The sequence below is a fragment of the Pituophis catenifer genome, unplaced genomic scaffold (assembly GCF_029215685.1).
Source record: "Pituophis catenifer annectens isolate HBS135680 unplaced genomic scaffold, rPitCat1.0.hap2 SCAF_7, whole genome shotgun sequence".
Taxonomy (NCBI): domain Eukaryota; kingdom Metazoa; phylum Chordata; class Lepidosauria; order Squamata; family Colubridae; genus Pituophis; species Pituophis catenifer.
The window spans coordinates 54,422,412-54,447,162 of NW_027256887.1; the positions used below are offsets into that span (position 1 = coordinate 54,422,412).

The window sequence follows — 24,751 nt, forward strand, 5'->3', positions numbered from 1 at the left end:
ATCTTGAGTCACTGCCAAATGTTGTTGCCCTAATTTGTGAATGTTCCATTTGTTGTGGACGAGGTGTTTTACTTTTTCTTCTGATTTTATGTCATCCTATTTTGGAATATCACCAACTGGCAAGAAAAACCACCATCAATCAAGGAACTGCAGAGGAATGGTATGAATTTGACTTTAGGATTCTTCTCTAAGTTGGCAGGTTTGCCTTTTCTCTCACACCCTATTGGAACATCTCCCAGGTTAAAATAATATAAAATAAATATATTGGAACATACCAGGACATAAGTTGGCACTAGGAGGCCAACTCTGACTGTGCAACTAATGGATTGGGAAGGGGAGGAGGAATAATTGAAGCTAATTTGCTGCAGGTAACCACTTTCTTACTTCAAGGAGATGGGGAAAGGTAGTGATTAAAACTGGTGAACAAAAGTGTTCACTAGTTCTGCATTATTTTTTGGTTATTTATTCACAGACTAGAGGTACGATAAAAGCAATATATGAGAACGTGGCAGAAAATTATTATCAAAGCATTAACTGTTAAATCAAACAGATAGTGTCATGAATGCAATACAAGAGAAAGACAAATAGTTTGTTAAATATACCTCAATTGTGATAATAGTAAGTCACTAGTACAATACCATATGAAAGTATGGTTTCTTTCTCTTATAAAAAGAACCATATTTTCAAAGCTGTGTTGACAAAAATTGACCAAATATTCATATTAATCATGAAAAAAACCCCACTAACTTCTCAATCCAAAGTTCTACCATAACCAACATTTCAAAGAAATGGTTGAAGGTCACAAAATTTCAACTTTTCCATTAGATAAGACACCACTCTGGACCAATAACACCCTTATGTTTTGCTTCACCTTGTCAGACCTGATACTATGGATAATTTGTTCTTCATCTCCAAATTAGCATATTCTTCTCTGACACTTTTTAATTGTTTTGAAACTTCAGCATGACCAATGGCTAAGAACTGTGGGAACTTAAATTCAACATGTCTGATGGCATCAAATGCTCCCTTTACAAATTGCTCCACACACAGATGACGCAGATGAAAGCTATTAGCAACAGGACAATAATTTTTCTTCTCTTTCCATGCTAAAGCAACAATTCTTTGATTGTTTTAAAATATTCAATACTGTATTCCACCTGGAACAATCTGTTCAAGCCTTTGCTAGAAATTAGTGTCTTCAAGCCATACCCCTTGCTTCAATAGCAATTATGCCAATCCATGTTACTTCTAGTTTGCATAATAAACCAAAGTTTTCAAAAGCATTAATGAAAGAAAAATAATAAAAACAGTACAATATGTTAATAAATAGCACAGGGAAAACAGCACAGATTTATTCTAAAAGGGCACAGAAGCTGCTTAGCTTTCCTGAGAGGTTTGGCTTATTTTTCTTCCCTGTTTCTAATTCATGAAAATGGAGATCTGCAAGCAATGTCACTTTTCCAGATTATTAAATGTATCACAGAAACTAAAATTAGTCTCACATCATAAACTGCTGTTGCAAAATATATTCTCATTCCAGTAAAGAAAAATTGTGTCTGAGGAATGCACAGTAGCTTAACTGTAAACTAATTGTCACATAATTATTAAAGAGCCTGCGGGTTTCCAAATTCCAAGGAAACATCCTTTCAGCTTTTGGTTTACCCTTCTGGAAAAACTTGATAGTTATAATATTTTTAAGCTTAAATGTTACTCTATAGAATTTGAAGATATTTTTTATTTAATAAAAATAGAATTTAGGCATAGTTTGCTAAAAAAATCAAGATCATAATAATTAAATATGACATGGGATCAAACTGATTTATTATAGCTTGCAATACTCAAATTATAATGGTATTTCTGAAGTTACAAACAGCATGATCGTATTTATTTAAAATGAAAGATTCAGAATATGGTCTTAGTTCTACAAAATGTTTTTAAAATTCCAGTTTGAGTGGTATAATACTGAATATGGATAACATTGATGAATGATAAAGTTGTTTATATTAGAAAGCAATTGCCACAACTCCATCTTATGGCCTCTTTCACAATAGGATATATAAATATTATTTCTTTAGATAAAAAGGAAAATAATCATTTGCTAGCATTGACTTCTGTCTCCCAAATTCAAAAGTCATACCCTACAAGTAAAACTTCTTCCATACTCTTATAGGCTCCTAGTGCTGGAAGTTTATTTTGTTTGCCAAAGTTTTTTTTAACTCTCTCTCCTAACCCTGAACTCTGAAATAGGTTCTTAGCATGACTAATCAATAAAATGCTACTGCTACTACAATAAACTGGTTTGTTGTGCAATAAATATGAGCATTCAGCACAGTCAATGTTAAGCAATAAATGCTAGAGCTCTGCAAAGATTTTTTTTTAAAGGTGATTTACTATGTGTGGAAATGCACACAAGCACTGTACATCTCTACCAATCATTAAAGCAGCCATGTTATTTACAAGGCACAGGTGCCTGCATCTATAGTTACGGCTGTACGATGTACACATCACATTTTTCTTCAGTGGACCACAATCTTTCTACCTGCATCTTCCCAGACTATAGGATAGGCTTTAGAAACAACACAGTACTTTAACAACTTGAAAATAAATGTACTATACATGTATGTTTCCCCAGATTACGAGATATCCTTTTTAAGGCTTTGCCCATCCCTAATAAATAAGAAAGTTTATCACCACCTTTGCTAAATGTACAAACCAGCTGCTATAAATGAATACTGATTTATGAAAGCCAAACTAAGCTATTAATATTTAAATGATTTACCTAACCTCACTTTTCCATATGGCAATCTAATATAATTAAATAATTATTTAACAGAACAGGTATAAAATTCCTCTCAGCTGAAACACCACCAAAATTATAATTATTTCATCTCTAATCAAGCAGCCTTCTTTTTCATATCTGCCACTTATCCCTTCTGCCAAAGTTTAAAGACCAGTACCTAATTAATTGAAGAAATTGGTAACAAAAGTTTTGAATTAAGCACAATTTCTTTTACCAAAATTAAACTTTTAATAAATTATTGCAAAGATAAGATAAGGCAGTTTTATATTATTGTAATGACAAAGTGAGCTGTTAGTATTGTCTTCCACCAGAATTTTTCATAATTCAATCCATTCCTTATGGTTTTTAACCTTCATGAAGCTCTTATGGAACCATAATAGGGATCTGTTCTTCCTATTTCTTACATTTATTCCAAAGAAAAATAGGAAATATATGAATTTTAAGGAACTCGAAGCTACCTTTCCACCAAAACCACAGGACTAACTGAACAAGGTTTGCTAACTTTAAAGACCGCTAACAGGAAAACAAAAAAGAGAAATAGGGATATACTAAACTTTTGATGAGAGCAAGTAGCAGTGGCACCTGTAACTTGTACCACAGTCAAACCCTTTAGGGCAGTGGTTTTTAACCTGTGGGTCGCGACCCCTTTGGGGGTCGAATGACCCTTTCACAGGGGTCACCTAAGACCATTGGAAAACACATATTTTCAATGTCTTAGGAATGTCTTAGGAATAATTTTATGGTTGGGAGTCACCACAACATGAGGAACTGTATTAAAGGGTCGCGGCATTAGGAAGGTTGAGAACCACTGCTTTAGGGAGTCTTAGGAAGTTTCAAGGTTGACCACTTATAAGACAAATGAACATTGTTTTAAACACATATTATTGGCCTTCTAAATACTTCAAGCATAACTTGCAGTATGTACTTTTTTACACCATGTAACCATGTTAACATTAAGCCAAGAAGATAATTCTCTGCTCAGGGATTCTTACACTAAAATCCATGTGTACCATACCTATAGTCCAAATCTACTCCTAGTTACCCTGTTTCCCCCCAAATAAGACATTCCCTGATAATAAGCCCAATCGGGCTTTTGAGTGCATGGCAATAAGGCCAAGTGCTTATTTCAGGGTTCAAAAAAATATAAGACAGGGTCTTATTTACGGGGAAACACGGTACAATTTATTGTAATCTGTTCCGTGTAAAAAAAAAAATCACAACTCCTCGGAATTGTATTCCGAGTAATTTTTCAGCAAAAGCGTCCAGAATGCTCCTTTCATAGACAGATGTAGATCATATGTGGATAAATATTTTTTTGCATCTTCAGCTGTCAAAGTATGTTTCTCTTGATCTTCTATTTTAATTTGAATTGTTTACATATTCTATTTGTGAAAGCAATGAAAAATTTAAAGTGTAACCACTAGCTATAATACTTTATTCCAATGCCAAATCCAATCTCTCAAAGCTGCCATCAAATCAGTCTGTTTTTATTAGAAAAGGGGCAACTGTATATACTAAAATTATTTTAAATCACCTGACTACTGACCTTCTGAATAGTCACAGAAAGAAATTAAAAGTTATGCAAATTCTGATTTGGAGAATGAGACTACTGTGGAAGTTAGCATGGTGAATATATCAATGTATGCAGATCCAAATACAGAATGGGTGTTGTACTTACCTGATACGCCTCTTCTCTGTCTGGCGCCCACGGCAGTCATGCCTGGGTAATGACACGGCTGTCATTCAATGACCGAGTCTCCTGGAACTTTCAGCACCGCCCTTTCCTGCTGTATTCCAGTTTGAGGCGAGGCTGTCCAGAAGACTGGAGTGTCTGTAGAGATAAAGCAGATAGTAAAACACCTTCCCACCCCCAGAATCCAGGGACGGCCAGAACGGGTGGGTCTGACTGCCGTGGGCGCCAGACAGAGAAGAAGCGTATCAGGTAAGTACAACGCCCATTCTCCTGCAGGGCGCCCACGGCAGTCATGCCTGGGACATACCAAAGCATGATGTCTCCTAGGGCGGGAGAGGCCGGACCTGCTGTAGAACTCTCCTGCCGAAGGCAGCGTCTGCCGACGCGTAGACATCCAGATGGTAGTGCCAGATGAAAGGAGAGACAGACGACCACGTGGCGGCCCGGCAAATCTCATCCAAAGGAGCCTGCGTGGACCAGGCGGCGGAGGTGGCGGCGCTCCTTGTGGAATGCGCTGTAATATTCGCAGGAACCCGCAGAGACTGAGCCTCGTAGGCCAATGCAATCGTAGCTCTGATCCACCGTCCAATGGCAACAGAGGAGACCCGAGAGCCCATAGTCGAAGGTTGAAAAGACAGGAAGAGAGCTTCTGACCTCTGGAAGGTAGCAGTACGAGCCACATAAATCTTGAGAGCCCTGCGGACGTCCAGCTTATGCCATATGAACTCCTGGCGACAGCGAGGGGAAGGACAGAAGTTCGGAAGTGTGAGCTCTTGTGACCTGTGAAAAATGGTGTTGGTCTTTGGCACGAATGTCGGGTCGAGGCGAAGAACCACCCTGTCCGTGTGAAAGATGCAGAGGTCAGACCGCACCGACAGGGCAGCGAGCTCAGAGATCCGCCTAGCGGAGGTAACAGCAACTAGGAACGAAACTTTGAACGATAAAACTTGAGACCAACATCTCTGAAGGGCTCAAACAGAGGACCCGTCAAGGCAGAAAGAACTTTGTTCAGGTCCCACGAAGGGAACCGGTGAACCATGGGCAGATGGAGATTGTAGCGCCCCTCAAAAAGGATCGAATGAGGGGATCTGTGGTAATAGGAGTGGAGGATGAGCATGAGAGAATCGACGATAAGGCAGCCACCTGGCGACGTAGGGTGTTAGGAGCGAGGCCCGCCTCGAAACCATGGTGAAGAAATTCCAGTAGGTGAGGAACAGACACTTCCGTAGGACAAAACCCTTTCTTACGACACCAAGAGGAGAACACACGCCAGGTGGAGCCGTAGATTCGGAGTGTGTATGGACGACGTGCGGCTTGGATGATGGGGATTGCCGCCGGAGGAACGTGAGCCCTCACTAAAAGGAGCCGCTCAGTCTCCATGCGGTCAGTTGGTAGGGCCGAGGGTCTGGATGGAGAAGAGGGCCCTGGTGGAGAGAGATCCGATCGTCTGGGATTCTCCAGTGGGGGGCGACGGACAGGTCCAAGAGGTCGGTAAACCACGGTTGGCGAGGCCAGTGTGGTGCCAAGAGGAGAACTTCCGCCCGCTCCGCTACTATCTTCCGGACGACCTTGGACACAAGAGGTAGAGGAGGGAAGGCGTAGAGCAGTTGATTCTGCGGCCAAGGACTCCGGAGTGCATCCACCGCCTCCGCTCCCGGGCAGGGGAATCGAGAGAAAAACCGGGCAGCTGCTGGTTGCCGGGAGCCGCAAACAGATCCACCGACAGAAGTCCATACCGGGTGCACAGGTCCTTGAACAGAAGGGGATCCAGACTCCATTCGGCCGGATTGCAGAGAGAATGGCTGAGAGAATCCGCTTGGGTGTTTGCAGATCCCGAAATGTGCTCGGCCCGAAGCGACGACAGGTGAGCCTCCACCCAGAGACCCAGCTGGAGAGATTCTTGCATCAGGGAATGGGAGCGAGTTCCCCCCTGGCGGTTGACATGAGCCTTGGCCGAGATATTGTCCGTGAGGACAAGGACATCCCGACCAACGACATGAGGCTTGAAATTGAGAAGAGCTAGACGGATAGCCCTCAATTCCAGAACGTTGATATTCATGGCTCGTTCGTCCCGGGACCAGAGGCCCTGGGCCAGGTGCGACTCCAGATGAGCCCCCCAGCCCGAAAGGCTGGCATCCGTGGTGACAACAGTCCTGCGCTGGTTTCCGAACGAAGAGCCCCGGGATATGGCTGACGACGTCCACCAACTAAGAGAGTCTAGAACCGATGGAGGAAGGGCAATCCTGGAGGCCGAGGTGCTGGTGAAGCGCCGTTGGTAAGGAAGTAACAGCCACTGCAGCTCCCTGCTGTGGAGGTGAGACCACGGCATGATGTCGTAAGTAGAAACCATTTTACCTAGGAGGGTAGAGAGACCCAGAAGAGAGGCGGAGCCCCGCCTCCGGAATCTTGAGGCCATGTCAGAGAGACTTGTCTGGCGGTCCTGTGACAGGGTAACTTGGAGATTGGCCGAATTAATGACGGCCCCCAGGTGTTGCAGAGACGTAGAAGGCGACAGATGGCTCTTGGACCAATTAATGGAAAAGCCATGTCTTTGTAAAATGGACACCACCGAAGCAATGTCCTCACGGGCCGAAGATAGAGATTTGGAGAGGATGAGGATATCATCCAAATAAAAAAGTGTACGAATAGGGATAGAACTAATGTGGGCCATAAGGGCTGCCATCACCTTAGTAAATACCCGGGGAGCGGAGGAAAGGCCAAAGGGTAAGGCAACATATTGAAAATGCTGACCATTATATGAAAACCTAAGAAATTTGCAGTGGGACAGGAATATGGGAATATGGAGGTAGGCCTCCGTCAAATCAATGGAAGACATAAAGTCCCCTTTTCTAATGCAGAGCAGAATAGTTTGGAGTGACTGCATTTTAAAATGGCGGTATTTAACATGCCGATTTAAGGACTTCAAATCAAGGATAGCCCTCCAACCTCCCGAAGATTTGGGGACCAGAAAAAGGCGGGAATAAAATCCCTGGCCACGTTCATGAGATAGAACAGGTTGAATGGCTTTAATGGCCCGGAGGTGTTGGATAGCCTGAGAAACTCTGGCCCTTTTAACGGGATCCAGAGAAACAGGACAATGAATAAAATGGGTGGGAGGGGAGGAATGAAACTCAATCTTAAGGCCAAATCGAAGTGTCTCTGACCCAAACATCAGAGACGGATATATCCCACTGGTCGGAGAAATGAGCTAATCGGCCACCCAGTGAAGAATCAGGACGATCCCTAGCGGGCACGTCTAAAGGGACGACCCCTCCCTCCACGAAAAGAGGATTTAGAAGGAAAACGGGGCCCCTGTCTGACCTGGTTTCCGAATTGCTGGGGAGCCCTGGAGGTAAAGGAACGGTGAGCCCGGTGCTGGAAGTAGGTGGAATTGGAGCTTCGAAAGGAAGAAGGACAAAAGGAGCCTTGAGATCGATGGTCAGACCTACGATTCATGGAGGGAAGGATTTTACGGTGGTCCTTTGTCTCAATCAATAGAGGATCCAGAGGAGCGCCAAATAATTTGTCAGCTGCGTAAGGTGAAGAGGCCAGGCGCCACTTATTTCCGGCATCCACCTGCCAATTTCGGAGCCACAGGAGGTGTCTTGATGTGATAGAAGTGCCAATGGCCTTGGCTGAGAATCGGGAGGCATTAAGCGTCGCATCAACGGAGAACTCAGTCGCCGCGATGATTTTATTAATGTCCTGGTGGGAACGGTGGTCAGAGGCAGGGATGCGATCTTGTAGCTGACATAACCACAATATGGATGCACGGTTAAAGAAAGATGCAGCCGAGGAAGCTTGGATAGACCAAGCAGATGCTTGGTGACCCTTGATAAGGGTCCTTTCAGCCTTCTTTTCCTCAGGTCGCAAATACTCCTCCGAAGGGCCTGTCGGGGGCGATGAGGTAGCTAAGGAGACGATGGCAGGGTCTACCGTAGGTACCTGTAAGAGGGAGAAGAAATCCGATGCCATGCTGTAGAATTTTTTATCTAAGTTGTTCGGAATCGGTCCGGAGCTGGGAGAGGACCACTGGCGTTTCAAGACCTCTGAAAATAACTTTGGAGCTGGAACCGTGTCGGACTGCACCTTGGGTTCCTGAAAGAGAGCAGATGTAAGATCAGCCGGCACAGGAGTGGAAGAAGAGGAAGATCCCTCGATCCCCAGGCGAGTGGTTGTTTTAGCTTTGTAAAGTAAAGATTGAAACATATGGGGTTTAAAGAGCCCCACAAATGCTGGCTGATCAGGTTCCAGCCCTTCGTCCTCGGACAGGTCCTGGTCAGGTAACTCCCCTTCTTCAGACAGAGAATCCTGACTAACGGAATCTTGGTCAGAGACATCAGCAGTGGATTCCTCGAGAGAAGGTCTAAGGCGGGAGTGAGAGACCATTCTATCAGATTTCTTGCTAAAGGAGGAATGCCCCCTGGATTGATGTTGTTGAAGGTCCTGGGCGATTCCTTGACGAATGGCCTCTGAAATAAGTTCAGCCAGGGGAGCCCGCATGTCCTGAGGCAAATTAGCTGCCTGCAAGAAAGGTTGCGGGACATTATTTGAAAGACAGGAACCCTGTGGGTCTTGCTCGGGGTTTGTAGAGCACTGATCTTGCGCCTGATTATCCACAGTCTCAGATGGAAAGACGGATGCCACCTCTGCTGTATTGATGGTATCGCCCTGAATAGACCTGTCAGGGGACAAGTCACGAGAAGACCCAGAATGAGTAGAGAGGTCAGCAGGAGGAGGGGCAGGCTGAACTTGAGCTGCCTTAGAGTGCGCCCTCTCGAAGGCCTTCTCCATGGCCTTGTGCTGCCTGTCTTCGTCCCTGGTAGGGGCTGAGGACTTAGGGGGGGCAGAGCGATGGGAGGAAGTAGCCCTGATCTTGCCCCTGTGGCCGGTAGAAGAACCCTCTTCAGGATCGTCGTTATGGCGACGTTTTCCCTTAGACTTGGATCGTGCGGGAACGTCCGCCATTTTGAATAACTGCGGCTGTTAAAATGGCGCCGAGGCTCCTCAAGTGAGATTTAGAGCAACCGGCCACTCGCCAGCACTAAGCTTGAATGTGAGATAAGCAATTGGCGCGGAATTTTACCTCGCGCCAATCAGCTGGGGAGGGGAGATAAGGCCCAACTAGACGCCTCCGATATCTTACGAGAGGCTTGCCTTGCTGTTCGGAGCCCACAAACACACCCACGGAGCGGGGACGAAGCAGGAGAGCGGAGATCACCGTCAAGCTGGAAGCCTGGAGATCGCTCGTCCCGCTATGCAAATGCCGCCCGGATCTGAAAGGCAGCAAAAAGTGGCGCAAAAACGCCCGTAGCGGTCGTCAGCTGTGAAGCGCTCTGAAGGAGGGGGCGCTTCCAACCGTCGCTGCCAAAAGGTTCCTCAGGGCAATAAGAGCGGCGGAGCAGGCAAAGCAAGCTCGTGCGCTTGTAAATGCGATCGTCAGCTGTGAAACGCTTTGAAGGAGGGTGCGCTTCCAACCGCTGCTGTCAAAAAAAGCCCTCAGGACGATCGTTGTGGCGGAGCAAGCAAAGCGAGCTCGTGCGCATGCAAATGAAGGGGAAGCTGCCGGCCGGCAGTCCCAGTCAGTCCTAAAGCTGTTTTAGAAAGTTAATTGTCCAAAAAAAACCAGTAAAAACGCTAAGGAAAACCTACAGACACGACTGTCAGACACAGACCGAGTCGAAAAACTGGAATACAGCAGGAAGGGGCGGTGCTGAAAGTTCCAGGAGACTCGGTCATTGGATGACAGCCGTGTCATTACCCAGGCATGACTGCCGTGGGTGCCCTGCAGGAGAACATTAGATTTCATAGATTAATATATACAATTTTTATTGCATTAATTGTTTTTGATTTCAACAGAAAGACATGGAGCATGGTGGCTCATGTGGTTAGGATATTGGGCTGATGACCAGCAGGCTCATGTTCAAGACCCAACTGCTGCCATGTGGCAGGGTGAGCTCCCATCACTAGCTCCAGCTTCTGCTGATCCAGCAGTTCGAAAGCTCGTGATCATGGGAAGATAGATGGGTACCACTTTGGTGGGTAGCTCAATAAGACATGAAAAGAGCCTGGGTAACAGTGATATCACCAGCTAATTCTCTCAATCCAGAAGCATTCAGTTCTCCTGACACAAATATAGTAGCAGGGTGGATTTGATTTAAATCAAATTGATTTAAATCACGATTTAAATTATGAGTTTTAAAGAGCAACTGTCATCTCTGTCCCGCAATGGCCCCTCCTCTGACCTGATGTTGACTCACCAACAGTCCCATTCACTTTAATCGGACAGCTGGTGATGCAGCAGTGACACAACATGGTGAGGGACATGGCGGACAGCAGGTGAGTGCATGCCCGCTAACAGGCACTGCCATGATGGATCTGAAATGACAGGTGTTCTTTAATTGTAAGGACTCATTCTTGTTGGTAGTTAGAATCTTTTATTTTATTACCTGCAAACAAAATGAAGGTTTCCTATTTAGCTTGCAGCACTTGGATTCATTGAACAAGTTTACCAAAAATGTAAATATTGCAGAATATACAGCCTCATCCTACATAACTAAACTCCATTTCATGCTGAATAAACTAAATTATTAATGTATCTTAAATAGAAAACTATCTTTAGATAGATTTTTACTCCAAAAGCATTTGATTAAAAAATCCGATTTAAATTTAAAAAATCCAATTTAAATAAAAAAATCCAATTTAAATAAAAAAAACTGATATTTTTTTTAATCATCAATTTTTATCCACCCTGTATAGTAGTAGTATAACAGAAGGACAAGGTATTAGCCATTATAACTAACTTTCAAGTACAATCTTTGGAATTCAAAGGGCAGTTTCAAAGACTTGGTCTCAATGTTGTATTAACCCAAGGTTGTCTAACTATAGTCTACCTACCAAAGAAATTTAAATTAATTGGCTTTGAAACACATGCAAATCATAAATCATAGTTTGAAAAAAAGCTGTAGTTTCAAATAATATAACAGGACAATTTAAAACTAGTAAATTATAATAGTTTTATAACTAGCCATAATATTTTAAGTAATATTACCATTTTTATATACATATTAAACACTGGGTCATCAGAAATTTGCAAAATTATATTATGGTTTCTTAAATACTGTCAGGCCTATGAATGTAGCATGGCTCAGCAGTTTAAAAATTAACCTCAGACTTGAAAAGTATGTGCCATAGCTGATGTAATATTCAACTTGTTCAGATATTGGAGATTCAAAAGTCATTTATTACCATTTTATTAGCTTAAAATGGCCTGACAAATATACCTGGCTTATACAAATAAAACTGTATATTTATCTTAAAAGCCAGTCTACTATTCATTACTCTCATGAACACTGTAAAAAAAAAAATCACTAAGTAAAATAGGAAATGTCTAAAATTTTATTTGGGCCTTTTAGAGTCCGAAGACATTGTATGTATTACAATTTACATTTTGAAAGATCCAAAAATTTGTTTAGTCGCATTGGAATAGATATATTATTATTTAATACTTCATTTGTTTAATGTGACCCTACCCATCTCACTAGAGTGACTCCAGGTGGCTAGCAATGCAATAAAAACCTTTCAAAATATTTCAAACAACAAACCACAATATACTAAAAAAATAAATACAAAATATCTTTCTCTCTCTCCAAACGGCTACTACATGCTACATCCAGGTAACAACAAAAATCACAAAATCCCATGGACTCAGACTAACCTGCTAACCCACATGTCCAGGAACAAAACCAGCCCTTTAGGTTTTTCTAACAAGGATTGGGGACAGTCTAATTTCAGGGAGTAGGTTTTAAATGATAATGCTGTGATGTGGAAAATACATCTTAATTTACAAATCTCAGAGGAAAACAAATATTTTATCCAGGTGTGTTACAGTTTCTCTATTCCCTTCATAATTTGTTTGATATAAATGGGAATTATTCCAGATCATTTCTATTCCACTGCATCATGCGTGCCATCTCCCTCTACAATAACTGAGCAGATTCACTTATGGCTCAGTTGTGAGGCAAGAGGAAGTCTAGGGCAGACAATTTCCGAATTGTATGGACTATTGAAGTTCATCCACTGTGGCAGTTATTCTAGCAGGAATGATGGCTTTACAGTTTGTAAATAAAGTGTAAAGTGGGCAAGGTTTGAATTGAAAGGTTTCTGTCAAGGAGCCATGGTAGCACAGTGGTTAGAATGCAGTATTGCAAGCTGACTGCTCACTGCCAGGAGTTCGATCCTGACCAGCTCAAGGTTGACCCAGCCTTCTATCCTTTTGAGGGTGGTAAAATGACGACCGTTTATTGGGGGCAATATACTGACTCTGTAAACCGCTCAGTGAGTGCTGTAAAGCACTGTAGAGCGGTATATATGTCTAAGTGCTATTGTTACTCTATCAGCTTTTCTCTTTGCCTCAGCATGGAACAAGCTATCTATTGGTCCTGATGGAATATGTGCCTACTTTTAAAAAAGCTCTCCTCCGCCATAGCTGAACCACTAAGCACCATCTATGAAGTATATTTTAGAATGAGCTCCTTGCCTGACCTATGGTCATTAGCAACAGTCATACCTATCTTCAAAAAAGGTGACCCTGGCCTTGTTGAAAATTATAGACCAATCTCCCTTTGCTGCATCACCTGGAACCCACACTGTATTTCGGACATTAATACATTAGAGAGGGTCCAGAGATATTTTATAAGAAAAGTACTCAACTCCTCTGCTCGCAATAAAATTCCTTATACCACCAGGCTTGAAATTTTAGGCCTGGATAACATTGAACTACGCCATCTACGTTCCGACCTAAGCTTAGTACACAAGATTATCTACCATAATGTCCTACCTGTTAATGACTACTTTAACTTCAACCCCATAACACAAGGGCTATCAATAGATTCAAACTAAATGTAATCCGCTCTAATATTGATTGCAGAAAATACGACTTCAGCAATAGAGTAGTAAATGTCTGGAACACTCTACCTGATCCTGTTATTAGTTTATCTAACCCCATACCTTTTACCTTAAATTGTCTACCATGGAGCTTACACCTTTCTTAAGCGGTCCCTAAGGAGGCATGCATAAGCGCACCAGTGTGCCTATGTCCTGTCCTACTGTCCCCATTTATATGTACTCATTTTATGTGTTTATGGCTATGTTTTAGTTATTTATATCCATTTATTTGTGCCATTTTTCATGTGTCCATGTCTATGTCTATATTGATACTTGTTTCCTTGTACTTGTTGATAAATCAAATAAATAAATAAATAGAAAGAACTGTGCATAGTAGCAAGCTGTTCTTTTGTCCTTTCTCTCCTTTTTATGTATGTCTGGAGAGACTTTTTATTTACTTTATTTATTCCTCATATTTTTATAACTGCTCATCACACAAATATGACTCTGGTAGTGTACAATAAAAAAACAACAACCATTATAACAGACAATTAAGTATTCCATGCTTAAGAAATCAATATTGTTAAGAAAAACTAAGAGATCATCTTCAATAGAACCAATGTGTAGCCATTGCACCAGTTCTCTAGTTTCTTTGAGATCCCCAAGCCTGTTGATACAGCCATATTTTGAGGCTGCAGGAGGCTGACAAGGATGAGCTAGTTTTATCTCAGGGGGAAGGATGTTCTACAGGGTGGGCACCGTAACAAAAAAGGCCCATCTTCTGGGTCTCACCAGATATATCTCTTTAACAGATAGAACATGCAACATACTTCTGCTGGACATGATGGGATGAGCAGATATTATTAGGAAGAGATCAAATAACCCATAGCTAGAGAACTTGCCAAAACTTGGGACAGGGCCATGAATTTCAATTTTTGATCTCAGTATTTGTATTTGTAAAGTGGCAGTATGAAACTATGCTTTGTGATATTCTGAGTTCTAGTCCCACATTAAGCACAAAAACAAGCTAGGTGATATTAAGCCAGTCACACACTCTCAGGCCAACCCACTTCATAGGGTTGTTGTGGGGGGAAAAGACGAGAAAGAAGGAGTGTCATGTAATGTTCCCTGATTTGAATTAATAGAGATGGAATAAAAATCTAATAAATAAAGTAGTAATTGATGAACTTATTTAAAAGCAGAAATGAAAGCATAGCAGCATTATGAGCCTTGATGGTTTCCATGGTATGACCTCATGATAAGTCTGGAAATCTAATCTTATTCTTATTTTTGTGAAGAGAGAAAAGTATGTGTTGAGGTAAGATTAAGAAGGTAAGCAATTATTGGCCAGCAAAAAAAGCAAAGATTAGCTAACAGTTCTCCATGCTATATAAGCCAGCATTGGCAAGTGCTGCTTACTTCATTGTCTATGGCTTTGTAAACAAATCCAGATTCACAGCAGTCTTGAGGTTCAATTCCAAAAGAATAAATGTGGTATATACATTGTAAACTCAGTTCTAAAAGGTCTGAAAACCAAAAGGCTCATCATTTGAAAATGCTTTGAATAAAAAATGAAGTTTAATTGGATATTCCATTTATGGCTGTACTAAAGCAAATTGTTCTGTGTATTTGCAGATTATAGTTGTAAAATAGAATTTTCCATTTTATTTTCGCTAAAAAGTAGATACATATATACCTAGACAAACCAGTTTTATTTTTTGAACAAGTGCTTTTCTCCTGAGACCATCAACGATACTGAGTGAGAAGTTATAGTAAAACAGAAACTCTTCTTGAGAAAGTGGGAAACTCCCTGTACTATGCAAAATATCTAATGCAGTCAATTTGTATATAAATAGTAGCTTTTATAGACAACTAAGAAAGAAAGGGACAAGCATGCAGAAAACAGTATAGTGCCATATAATTTTTTAAAAAAAATATTACATTATTTACAAGTACTCAGCAATGCCAGCTCTGGCTTGGCCCCTAACTAACTTTTTATTTTCAACAACTGAAGTTTTTTCTTGATCACTGTGAGAAATTGAAACAACAGGGTTTTTCTCCTTCCCTTTCCACACAAGAACTTAATTAAATTATAAAAACGTGGCTTAATCCTTCTTACAAATAAGGATTTGACTAATCTAATAATCTAATAATAATACATTGAACTGAGAACTCTTAAAAGAGCTTTATGCTCAGCAGATACTTTAAGCCAGGAAAGAATTGACTAAAGTAAGAGTAAAAAAGGCAATGAAAGTAAAGTAAAATAGTGATGAAACAAAATTAAACCCAGTTTTTTCTATTGCAGGACACAACAAATCTATGCTAGAATAAACTTCTCACTGAATAAGTCAGAGGGCCCCCAACCTTTTGAGCACCAGGGACCAGTTCTGTGGAGAAAGTTTTTTTCTGCGGACCGGAGAGGGCATGGTATTGTGTGCTGCCTGCATCCCACAGATAGTGCTTTGTTTGTGCGGCCCAGTTGCTGGGATGCCGGGAACCAGTGCTGGTTCTTTCCCTTTTAAAGATTGTGACAAAACCATAATAAGCATGTACTTAAATGCAGTAGCTCAGGACAACCGTTTCCATAATACCTTCCAAAAGCAGAATCATCAATCAAAATTGGATTCACATATTGCACTAAGTCATACTGTGCTTTATTTTTATTTAGCCTGTGTGAATGAAGTCTGGAATTTCATTAATAAACCAGGTTAAAGAAAGTTACCCCAAAATCATGCTGTCATGGATTATAATATACAGGTACGGGGATGGATTCCCTTGGCTTTCTTTCCTTCCCACCAAACATCACTAAGTGGAATGAAATATCCACCAATCACTCTGGTGAGATAAGGATAGAAACAGCTGAGGAGGCCCAATTTCACAGATGGTTAGACTGGTGAATTTAGTCCCAGGAAATTCCCTCGGATATTGCACAAGCCTGTTGCACAAGTGAGTTTAAAGAAAGGCTGGCAACTGATACCATTTAGCACTATTCTGGAATACAACTAAACCCACCTTTCAAAAAGTTCAAGCACGAGCAGAAAGGTTTGCAAATATCTGTACTCTGAAGCATCAGAAAAATCAGCTCTACTTCTCACTTCACTGTGCAGGTCACCCCCTTCTACTATCACCAATAGTCAGCTGCTGTGCAAGCTGATCTAGATCTCTGAAGGCTCTGCTTTCAAGACTTGTCTGGTTTGGGATGGGGTGGGGGATAGGGGGAAGCCATGTTTGAACGATCTGGATTCTCCTGCTGCTCAAAAAGAATGGTCCTATAAAGCAGGGGTCTCTAACCTTGGCAACCTTAAGACTTGTGGACTTCAACTCCCAGAAATCCTCCCAGAAATCTGGGAGTTGAAGTCCACAAGTTTTAAAGTTGCCAAGGTTGGAGACCCCTGCTGTAAAAGTGAATAACTACAAATCAAAATGACAGGGTATACCCACATTAGCCTAAAATGGGTGGTAGTGTCAAGATCTCTTTTCTCAGGGATTACTTGACTACAACATCAACTGGATGTTAAGTGAACTGCATCCCTTTTCACACACACACACACACACACACACACAAACACACCAGCAAAACTGTGCTGCTTTTTTTTTTCCTTTTAAAGGGGAAAATCCTACTTTAATGCTGAAACAACTAAGAATGACCCTTACTGTCTCAGCTATGGGTTCAAGAGCCCTGGTGGTGCAGCAGACTAAAGCACTGTTATTAACACCAGTTGCCTGCAATTACTGAGAGTTCAAATCTCACCAGGCTCAAGGTTGACTCAGCCTTCCATCCTTTCTAAGGTAGGTAAAATGAGGACTCAGATTGTGGGGGCAATAAACTGACTTTGTATAAAAATATACAAAAGTATGAAGGCTATTGCTTAACGCACTGTAAGCCGCCCTGAGTGTCCGGAGAAGGGTGGCATATAAATCAAAAAAAAAAAAAAGATGAAATCAAGGCAATGGCATGAGGACATGGCAGAAAAGAAACTTTCCAGGTCATACTTTGGGACGTATGGTGAGAAAATGCCAAAGTGCTTTGTGATAGACAATTCTGGGAAGAAAACTATGTTTTACCCACCACATGAATCCCAGGATAGGATAGCAGCTGAGGAAAGAACAATTAACACATTATTAGAACCACAAATGTTTTATCTAAAACAGAAGCTGGGTTGCCCCTATTTGGTCAACAGGCACAGTTGCCTAAGAATATTCTGATGATAATTATATGCCAGAGGCTAAAGCAATCCTGGTGAGCTTTCTGATATGCCACTATTTTTACCACATCATCTTCTTTTTCTCTTCTGGATTTGCTTTATGCAGCTGCTCTGAGGCTCAGGGTGGCTGCTTGGGGTAAGGGTTTCTGGACATGTCCTCATCCATCAGGATAGCTGGCAAAGCAAAAAAGTTGGGACTGGAAAGCTTCATGTAGAAATGAAGATGCTCCAATATTGATGCACAGCTTACTCAATCAGTTCATGAACTGGCACCACTTGGTTACTTTTGTGCTATAATCCTGAAACTGGATATCTAAATATGCCAGGATGACTTTTGTGTAAACATTAGTACTGAGAAATAAATCAAAGTCTACTCCAAGGATTAAATCCAATAACCTCCAGAGTATACAGGCATCATGCCAGCTGGCATCACATCTGAACATTTTGCATAGAGACAGCAACTATGACAAGAGTGCAAAATAGAGTTCCTTCGTTTCCTGCATACCACTTCAGAAATGTCGGTCAGCTATGAGTCTTTCTACGTTTTCCAATAGTACCTATCTACAAACTGTCAAAAGAATCATACAAAGGAGTTGAGAATAGAAAAAATATCTAAGAACAGCCAAAAATGTTTGGTTTAATAATATGTGATGAAATATTGGTTGAGTTAATAAAGGATACTTGGGGATGTACGATTCTGAATGTGGGACAGATGATTATATGTATATGATTATTCATATATCATATGATATGTGTATATTAAGTTTTAAATTGTTTTTAACTTTTATATTTATGTATTTGATCTCGGCTGTTCACCGCCCTGAGTCCTTCGGGAGAAGGGCGGTATATAAATATAATAAATAAATAAATAAATAAATAAATAAATAAATAAATAAATAAATAAGTAGTGTTAGGAAGGAATCTTAAAAAAAAGCAAGGATGAAAGACAGGAAAGAAGTGAAATTACAGAAAAAAGAAAATGGATGGATGGATGAATAGAAAATGTGATTCTTATAAGGTCTTCCAAAAGAAGATATGGTGAACTGAAGCTTCTCAGAGCTGACAACCATGGAAAATACCAAGAAACCAGAAAATAGACCAGGACCTGGGAACCTCTCCAGATAAAGAAAAGAGCAAATGTACTCTGGTCAGCTCTTCCTTGTGCTAGACAGCTATTTTCAAGGGGTTTAGGCGTAGGGGTTTGGGTGGTGGGAGACTAAGGAATTGCTCACAAACACAGTGGAGCCATTTAAAGGGCACTAAATTCGCAAATCTCACTTTTTAATCACCTTTGAAAATTGCCTATTAACCGCTTTAAAGTTATTAGAGATATTCTGAATAAGAAGTTTGAAAAGCCTTTATTGGGAGAGTTAATCTTCAAATCTGAACAAAAGAAAATATAATTATAAGCTTGAGAACCTAAAGAATGTGAAATTAACAGCAAAAAGGTAAATAAGATTTTGATCTTAAAAATTTATAAATGGACTAAGGGTCCAGATATATTTGTAATATTAAAACTTTTTTAAAAAGATTTTGAAATTTTAAAGAGCAAATAGATTTCATATGATCTGTTTCAACTTTTTGAAAGACATAAAAGGGACAAGTAATGTCAGGATTTTAAAACTGCATCTTAGAGGGGACATCTTAGATTTTAGGTAGAGGAAAAAAACCTACAAGGCTATAAAATGCAAAATATTATAACTTCTCTAATAAAGTTCTAGTAATTTTTAAAGCTATGGAGAAAAATGAAAACATTAACTAGAACTCTTAGTAAATTATTTAAATTATCAACCCTCTTACACTGAAGTCCTACATATGTTTTATTGGCATCTATTAACAGTCCTTATGTAGTAATGTAAAAGGTTCTTATTTAATCTATGTCCTACAATTAATATTTTATTAAATTAATTAGAAGAAAATAATTTTAAAGCACTGATGAAGTGAATATTTTAAAATTTAGTTCATTGGAACCATGAATGATTCAACAAGTGCGCACCAAAACAGAATCTTAGTTTTAAAATGAAGAACTGCAATATTGTGTAACATGATAGATAGATAATAAATAGTTCTTATAAATTATATCAACAATACCTAATATGACTTTCTTGGCTGTCTCTTAAAAAGAGATATCTTTTCAAGCAATAGGAACAGCTGCAATATGTATTTTGACAACAGTGGTTATGGGTAGGTTGAAACTATATATTCATCTGTCAATCTGGTGATAATGTTAATAACATTTGGATTCTTCCATTACTCCACCTGGAAGATGTTTGATTTCTAATTCTTTGGATCACATATCTGTGTTAGCAGGTTTCTTGTGTGTCTTGCCTATTAATTTCCATAACCTTTCCTTCTAAACAAAAATAACTTTTACTCTGGAAAATAAGATTAAGACTGTCATCTATTCATTTCAAAAAAGCATGAACACAATATTCTCTGTGCCAAGATCTTGTTACACAGAAATTCCATTTACATAAATTAAGAAATAGTATGATAGGGCTTCTCATAAACATGAAGCTGGCAAGAAGAATAACCCATTTTATCCAGTTTTTTAAAGCAATACCTTCCCTCTCCACTATGGATAATATCCTTGGACAGAATCCCAGGAACTATGAAAGTAGTAGACATATTAAACACTTCCCACCAACATAATCTATATATTTCCTAGGTAAAGTTAAAAAAAATAAATATTAATTTAATTACAAAATAATTTAATTGTACACAGGGAGTAGAGATTCTACTAAGGTAATGTGCCAATATCAAAGGCATGCAAATGAGTTTATTTTAAATATTTAATTGTAAGGAAATATTTGCTTATCCATAAGTGTATATGAATGAAATGGAAGGCCCAAAGGGAGATACTACCATTTCAGAAAAGGAAGATTCTTAACCTTTCCCAACACAGATAAGTAATCCAAGCATTGTTTCAAGCTGTGCAATTCATCTATTTTGAAGCAGTAGCCTCATTTCAGAAAAAGTCATAGATCAGGCAAAATATTTATGTAAATAAACAAGTTATTATTTTCTTTTTATTAAACATAGTTTTACCTACTGAGGAATCAAGCCTTTGCTCCATTTGCAGTTAGCAGTGAAGCAAATGCTAGCTAATATAATCTTAGTCCAAGCTTTTCTCCAAATCTCAAATTTCTCCAATTTAGGGTTATTTCACATTAGTATTTAAACTATCACTTATTTAAACTATACAAGAAAAAATAGATAATACTCTATTATTTTACTCCTTTTATTTTTGTAGAATAACAAAGAAAGTTTTGGAAACAGATATTCAGAAGTAGTGATCTGTTCACATCTAGAAAGATCAGAATCATGAAGCAACAGTTTTCCCTGTGACCTTCTACAGAAATGAAAAATGGAGTTTGGAGAACCAGACTAGAAAGAGTATTGACACTCTGGAACTTGATTGTTGGAGAAGACTCCTAAGAATATGGTCGTCAGCCAAGAAAACAAAGAAATGGATAATTGAACAGATCACTCCAGAGGCTTGAGGCACAAATGACCAGACTCAAATTACCATACTTTGCACATTATGCAAAAATGTAGCTCATGTGCTGGAAAGATGGAAGAGAAGGGGAGAGGAGAGGAGAGGAGAGGAGAGGAGAGGAGAGGAGAGGAGAAGAGAGGAGAGGAGAGGAGAGGAGAGGAGAGGAGAGGAGAGGGGAGGGGAGGGGAGGGGAGGGGAGGGGAGGGGAGGGGAGGGGAGGGGAGGGGAGAGGAGAGGAGAGGAGAGGAGAGGAGAGGAGAGGAGAGGAGAGGAGAGGAGAGGAGAGGAGAGGAGAGAAGAGAAGAGAAGAGAAGAGAAGAGAAGAGAAGAGAAGAGAAGAGAAGAGAAGAGAAGAGGAACAGCAGTAAGACTCAGTTACACTGGCAATGAGCGGCCTGTTGGAAGAAATGTGACAGATTTTTCCTTTTAAAAAAATCTATCTGGTCATTAAAATTGATAGTATGTAATCAATTAATTAATAAAGTAATGCTTACTGAAGAACAGGTATTCTATATTCTCTTTAAATTTCTGTGTAATATCCATCAATAAGCAAGAGTTCCCTTTTATTCACACAAGAGGATTCTCACTTTGGGGATCTGCATGCCCCAAACAGCATCAGAGGGATTGGGACCCATTAAAGCAAATTTGCAGGGATAGGGAACATGAAATATAGGCATTTGGCAGCAGAACAAAAATTTGATTGTGTCAGCCCTTCAAGATAGTCCAGATAGGAAGTCAGAACCATGAGTACTAATACTACTTTTATTGTAAAGTTATAGTAACAGAATCTTGCAAGTCTGAAAGCACTTCCCCGTCTTCCCTGATTTCACTTTTTGAAATACTTTCTCATCCCTCATCCTTCCTTTGGACTCAGATTTCTCTTATCAGACCATTGTGTAGGCTTTGGTTCTTCCTCTGGTCTCCCATGGTTGTTCTCTAAGCCCATTATACTTCCTACTACTTCCATGTAATGTTTACATTAGCTATTTGTTTTTAATTTATTTCCACTACTTAAATCTCATCCCAATTCTAACATATAACAATAAATTAACAATAAATTAAAGCATACAATACAGAGAACCAAGATCAAGTAAAACATGTGATATAATAAGGCCCAGAAGCAACTCAAAGCTAAAGCATTCTAACAAGCAAGCTCAAACAATATGGTTTTAATTAGCATGCAGATGATAAGCAGGATTCTGGCTGGTCCTGCATTCTTGGAGTACCAGCCAGATATTTCAGTGTTTGAAATGGTCATACACTGTCAGCTGAAGGCAGGGATGGACAGCTGTTTTCAGTGGATACTTCTAAGGAGTGGGATATTTCAGTAATTTTACAACATTTCTGCCATATCCCTATGAAGTTTCTTTCATCTTAGGGCCAGCCCATGGGTATGACAGCTTTAAGTTGTCCTGAGCTGTTATGGTGTTGAAGTACCATCCTTCCTCTTATTCCATCACTGTCCAAGGACAACTTCCAACTGAATCAAATCTGTTACTCTATGTCAACCCACACCCTGAAGGGAAGTCAGACGACTGCACTGACATGAAACAGAAGCAGGAGAGGATTGGTACTGTGGAAAGCAAATTTCATGCCCATTTGATTTTTTGCTAATTCAAGGATAGGTCAATAGCATTTCAACTGAGCAGTAGGGAAATGCTTACAGGCTAACATATTTGGAGAGCAGCAGCTTGCGTTTTTACTACTGATTTTAGGAATGTTTATTTCACTGCTGTCTCACGATATTTATGGAAAAATCACTGCACATAATCTCTGAGAAACAGCATGTGGCTGCAAAAATCACTGTCAGTGACTGTGTAGTAGGAATGGCATCGCTGGATTCCTCATCTTTACTTTCAATAAGTCCTGGGAACATTTTCCAGTATTTATTATGATGTCATCATTAGGAAAGGCAGATTTAATCTCTTCTTCATCCCATTTTCTTATTCTAAAATATTCCCAGAGAGGTTCATGTTTGCAAAACAAATTAGCTCTCAAAAATGGCATTGGAGAAGTTTAACCCCTAACCCCACCCAAGATGCTCCTGGTCTGGTCAAATCTGAATTAAGCTGGCACATTTCAATCACACAGATCACATCCATTCTGGCCCTGCATTCCATGAGTACCAGATCAGATATTTCAGTGTTTGAAATTGTGATACGCCGTCAGCTAAAGCAGGGATGGACAACTGTTTTCAGTGGAAAGCCATACTGGACCTTATGTTTTCCAAAGAAAAGTGAGGCTACTGAAAATGCGCTTGTCACCGGACAAAAAAATAATTAAAATAAATAATTAAATAATTAAAATGAAGTCAATTAATACAATTACTCTACATTTATTTTATAAATTATCTCTCTCCGTTACAATTCAAATAGCTTACGATTTCTGAAGGCGTTAAGGACCACAAATCATTCCCCTCTGATTAAAGCCCATTACAAAATGCCTGCAGAATGCAGATTCCTAGCCAGACATGAGAGACTAAAGGGGCGAGGAGAGAGTGAAACTCAGGGAGTTAATTTTCAGGATACTTTGGCCACTTCAGCACATGCAGAGCGCTGAAATCGAAACCTTAAAGGCGAGGAAATAAGGTCTCCTGAGGTTCTCAAATTTATTTTTAGCTCTTTTTACACCGGGCCGGCAAAGCGAGTGCCTGTAACGTCCGAAATGCACAGAGCTAGGAGGCAACAACAGCGGCGCAATGCTGACGGCCCAGGATCCCGCGCAGCCGCTCGCCCGTGAAGGCGAGCTGAAACCCGACTCGCTAAGCACCCCAGAAGCACCCCAACATGCCGACCGGAGCCTCTTTTGGACGCTGACCGACGGCAACCCCAGCAACCCGGAGGCCACAGAGCAGAACAGAAGGCAGGCAGGTCAGTCCCAGAAGGAAGCGCGCTCGATATCAGGATTGAGGCAGCCCCTGCGGGCGAGGTTGTCCCGAATTAAAGGCAGGAGGAGGAATGTGGGGAGTTGTTCACCCGGCAGCCTCGAAGGGAACAGGAGTTGGGACAGACTAGGCAGCGGAGGGGAAGCGCAGTTACCCGGGACTTGAAGCGAGGGTGCCGCTCCGGGTCGGAGTAAGTCCTGTCCACAGCTAGGGCGGTATCGCTGCCAGGCATGGTCGCCGCCGCTTTCTTTCCCCGCGCAGAGGAATCCTTCCGACCCAGAGCCTTCGCTCTCAGTGGCAAACTAGCCCGGCTCGGCTCCTTCTGCCCGCCTATCCCCGCCTCTTGGGCGGGCAGGAAAGAGAGCGGCTGGAGAGGTGCTCACCAACGGGAGACTCCCCCCAGCGGCTCTCCGGCCCGCCAGGAACGCCTTGCACCTTCGCAAGTCTTCGGCGGCTTCCTGAAAAGCCGCCGGCCAGAGGGACCAGAGCCAGCTCCGGCTGCCCAAAGGCTGCTCGGCCGGAATAGCGAAGCAGCCGCCGCGGCCGGGGCCCGGCTCCCTGTTACGCCCCACTTTGGCTCCACAGAAACGTTGCCGCTCGCTTTCCTCTCCCCACCCCCCCACCGCTCGCCTTTTCCGGAGCAATTACCGCCAGGAAAGGGGCTTGGCGTCGCAGACTTGAACGCCAAGGTCCCGAGCACATAACAGGAAACGTCCCTCTTCTTATCGAAGATGCCAGGAGGAACGAGGAGCCGGCAGAGCTCCTCTTCTGCTGAAACGGAAAC

The 24,751-nt window shown here is 41.1% G+C and overlaps 1 protein-coding gene across 1 annotated transcript in view; it reads right to left on the reverse strand.

Moving 5' to 3' along the window:
• Positions 1–24,338, reverse strand: part of TMCC3 (transmembrane and coiled-coil domain family 3) — a 39,907-nt gene extending 15,569 nt beyond the window's left edge. Inside the window, exon 1 of the mRNA XM_070947019.1 lies at positions 24,122–24,338. Within this exon, the coding sequence (XP_070803120.1) occupies positions 24,122–24,199 (78 nt within the window). The 5' untranslated portion in view covers positions 24,200–24,338. The remainder of the gene's footprint in view (positions 1–24,121) is intronic.
• Between the last annotated feature and the right edge of the window lie 413 nt (positions 24,339–24,751).